This window comes from Piliocolobus tephrosceles, unplaced genomic scaffold (genome assembly GCF_002776525.5).
Source record: "Piliocolobus tephrosceles isolate RC106 unplaced genomic scaffold, ASM277652v3 unscaffolded_8478, whole genome shotgun sequence".
Taxonomy (NCBI): Eukaryota; Metazoa; Chordata; class Mammalia; order Primates; family Cercopithecidae; genus Piliocolobus; species Piliocolobus tephrosceles.
This window is the reverse complement of record NW_022335916.1, coordinates 808-4612: the sequence shown is the minus strand read 5'-3', so window position 1 is coordinate 4612 and position 3805 is coordinate 808. Positions and strand designations below refer to the sequence as shown.

Below are 3805 nucleotides of genomic sequence, written 5' to 3'. Positions count from 1 at the left end.
GAGCTCTCCATCCAAATGGCCCAACATCCAAAAGTGCAAAAGCCTCTACAGCGCAGGGCCTTCCTCCTTCCTCCTGGTTCTGCTTCTCAGAGGCAGCCATGTGGGTAGTTTCCTGTCCACCCTGCAGGGGCTCTTCATATCCAAGCATTAGCTATAGGTCCCTTTAAAAACAAACAATGGCAGCCTGGCGCACGCAGGGCCGCACCTGGCCTTTCTCATCCGCCGTATCTTGGAGATCACTCCACATCTCTGCCCCGCAGCAGCCTCCTTCGAGTTGCGGTTGTGCTGCTGTAACTTGTACAGGCGCCGCTCCGTGAGTATCCTTGCACCGTCTCGACCCGTGTGCAAGTGTATATCCTAGGGGTGAAAACCTAGAAGTACGGTTGCTGTCCGATGCAGCTGAACTGCCCTGCACAGAGGCTGTGCCCACATAGGCACCTCTGGTGGTGCCCTCACGGAATGGTCAGGCCACTCTTTGCCAAGCCTGATGGGTGGCCGAAGCTCCCCTCTGGGTCACCTTGAGCCCCAGCTGCTGCAGGCCCAAAAATCAAAATCCCTGGCGCCAGTGGCTGAAGTTTAGATTTCTTCTGCGTGAGGGTGTGTGTTTTTTCTTAAGATTTTTCTATCACGTTTTCCCTAAACCGCCTTCCCCATTGCTGTCTCTTTCTGTGAGTTGTAGTGTTCCTTAACGGGCGAGGAGGTAAACCTCTGACTGTGTTTCTCATGGTTTTCTTAGTTGGCCATTGGTGGTTTGTAATTTTATTTTTTGTGTTGCTTTTTGCCACAAAGGGTTTCTTTGTTTTGTTGTTTTAATGTAATAATCCAATAACTTCTCGATTTTAATTCCCATCCTTGACAACAAAAGAACCAAGGGTAACCAGGGGTGGCGGGTTTCCTCCATCCTCCCTGCTGACCTCCCCTGTCTGCCCTCCCCCAGATACCATGGCCTGGGAGACCATCCTGATGGATACACTGGAGGACAACATCCCCCGCGCTCGGGCTGGCCACTGCGCAGTCGCCATCAACACTCGCTTGTACATTTGGAGTGGGCGTGACGGCTACCGCAAGGCCTGGAACAACCAGGTCTGCTGCAAGGACCTCTGGTACCTAGAGACAGGTAGGCCCAGCCCAGGCGACCCCCCTCTTCCTGCAGCCTCCCACCGCTTCTCACCAACTGCATTCTCCCACAGAAAAGCCACCACCCCCAGCCCGAGTACAGCTGGTACGCGCCAACACCAACTCCCTGGAGGTGAGCTGGGGGGCAGTGGCAACAGCCGACAGCTACCTTCTCCAGCTCCAGAAATATGACATTCCTGCCACGGCCGCTACTGCCACCTCCCCTACACCCAATCCGGTCCCATCTGTGCCTGCCAACCCTCCCAAGAGCCCTGCCCCAGCAGCAGCCGCACCTGCTGTGCAGCCGCTGACCCAAGTAGGCATCACGCTCCTGCCCCAGGCTGCCCCCGCGCCCCCGACCACCACCACCATCCAGGTCTTGCCGACGGTGCCTGGCAGCTCCATTTCTGTGCCCACTGCAGCCAGGACTCAAGGTGAGCCAGGGGACCAGGGACATTTGAAAGTAGGGGGCTGGCCTCCAGGGAGAGGCAGTGGCCAAGTAGGGGCTGCGAGGCAGCAGCCTAGACAGCAGGCCAGCAGCCGGGAGCTTTGGGCTCGTCTCCAAGGGTCGTGGGGGGATGCTAAAGCCTGGCCCCGCCTGTGGAGATGATCACCCTCAGGGCGCAGGGAAGAGCCAGACTCCCACACAAGCAGGCCAACAGAAGTGGCTCAGGGCTGCCTGCTGAGCCTTGGCAAAGGGGCTAGGGACTAGGGACGTCATGCAGAAGGTGATGGCTGACAGCTGGCCCCTTCTCTCATCAGGTGTCCCTGCTGTTCTCAAAGTGACCGGTCCTCAGGCTACAACGGGAACTCCATTGGTCACCATGCGACCTACCAGCCAGGCCGGGAAAGCCCCTGTCACCGTGACTTCCCTGCCCGCCGGAGTGCGGATGGTTGTGCCAACGCAGAGTGCCCAGGGGACGGTGAGGAGTGGTCACTGGGGCGGGTGGGACTTCCTGCTGATCCAGTGGACTAAGGTGCAAGTGTACTGAGGGGTTCACATCCCTCTCGGGCTCTGGCACCACGCACCTCACGCCTTTCTCTCCTGGGACGTGCAGACGGGACAGCGCTCCTGTGAGGTCGTGGTGGGAATTAATAAGTGAATGCTTAGAAGGCCTAAGGGCATTTGCCACGTGGACTTTCTTGTCCTGCAGCCTGAGAGGAGGATCTAGCCAGCTGGGCTTGCCACAGGCCAATGACAATGAACTGGACCTGCCTCTGTCTTTAGAAAGGATCCAGAGCCCCCAGCCGCCTCTTGCCGCGGGGGTTGCCGTGCACGGTCGATGGTGGAAGCCCTCCGTGTCTGGGGCCAGGAGAGCAGGGTCTGGCAGTAGAGAAAGCTGAGCCATGCTGGCGGGATGAGGCTCCCCAGAGCAGGGCTGAACCCCTGGGCAGGTTCCGTTGAGGTCCACCAAGCAGGGAGGTAGGTGGCACCTGTGACCTGGCCTCACATGCCTGTGCCCGCTGCAGGTGATTGGCAGTAGCCCACAGATGAGTGGGATGGCCGCACTGGCCGCTGCGGCTGCTGCCACCCAGAAGATCCCCCCTTCCTCGGCACCCACGGTGCTGAGTGTCCCAGCGGGCACCACCATCGTGAAGACCATGGCTGTGACACCTGGCACTACCACCCTCCCAGCCACTGTGAAGGTGGCCTCCTCGCCAGTCATGGTGAGCGTCTTCCGGGGCTTATCACTGTGATCAAACAAGCATAGTCATTCCCTCCGGGCTCTTTAGAGCTAGCCGTTGGACCATGGGCTGCAGAATAAGCTGTCTCCATTAAGGGCATCACCACCTCAGGCGAGACCTGCGGGCTCAGCCTCCTTCCTTGCCTGTTAAAGGAAGGGGGAGCCAAGCTGTTCTTGGGCTTGGGAGCGGGAAGAGGAGGAAGGTGAGTGTTGAGGCAGGAGCTGTGGGCCCGCTGTGGACCTCTCAGGTGGTTTCCCCAGCTCTTTCTCTGCCTGGCCCATCACTCGTCTCTGCCTCCTCCAGGTGAGCAACCCTGCCACGCGCATGCTGAAGACTGCAGCTGCCCAGGTGGGGACATCGGTTTCCTCCGCCACCAACACATCCACGCGCCCTATCATCACAGTGCACAAGTCAGGCACTGTGACAGTGGCCCAGCAAGCCCAGGTGGTGACCACAGTCGTGGGTGGGGTCACCAAGACCATCACCCTGGTGAAGAGCCCCATCTCTGTCCCAGGAGGCAGCGCTCTGGTGAGTGATGGGTGCTGCCAGGCTACAGCCACTGCCAGTGGCGACTGGCTGCCCTGGGCCAGCTCCAGGAGAGTCTCAGCCAGGCCATGCCCTTGTTTGGTTTCCAGATCACTCCCTGCTCCATCCCTTCCTTTTTAGATTTCCAATCTGGGCAAAGTGATGTCGGTGGTCCAGACCAAACCAGTTCAGACTTCAGCAGTCACAGGCCAGGCGTCCACGGGTCCTGTGACTCAGATCATCCAGGTGAGCTCTCAGTCTCTACACATAACGCAAGAGTGGGGGCCTGGGTGCCAGGCCACAGGAAGAACTCGCGTCCCTGCCCATGGAAGATCCCATGAGCACACATGGCTCAGAAAGTTCTGCTGCTCAGTCCCCTCGCCCATAGCCTCCAGAACATTCCCTGACCCACCAAGGCTGCCAGCGGAGAGTAGCCAGACCACACTTCCCTTTCTGGCAGTGATGCCAGCTCATGCAC

General features: G+C 59.1%; 1 protein-coding gene across 1 annotated transcript in view; it reads left to right on the top strand.

The window, feature by feature from the left end:
• Positions 1-20: 20 nt before the first annotated feature.
• The window catches only part of LOC111533997 (host cell factor 1-like), a gene marked incomplete at its 3' end in the record, with an annotated part of 4383 nt that continues 598 nt past the window's right edge, over positions 21-3805 (top strand). Inside the window, exons 1-6 of the mRNA XM_023200643.1 lie at positions 21-1117; positions 1191-1550; positions 1879-2039; positions 2587-2784; positions 3106-3330; positions 3469-3573. Coding sequence (XP_023056411.1) covers positions 943-1117; positions 1191-1550; positions 1879-2039; positions 2587-2784; positions 3106-3330; positions 3469-3573 — 1224 coding nt within the window. The remainder of the gene's footprint in view (positions 1118-1190; positions 1551-1878; positions 2040-2586; positions 2785-3105; positions 3331-3468; positions 3574-3805) is intronic.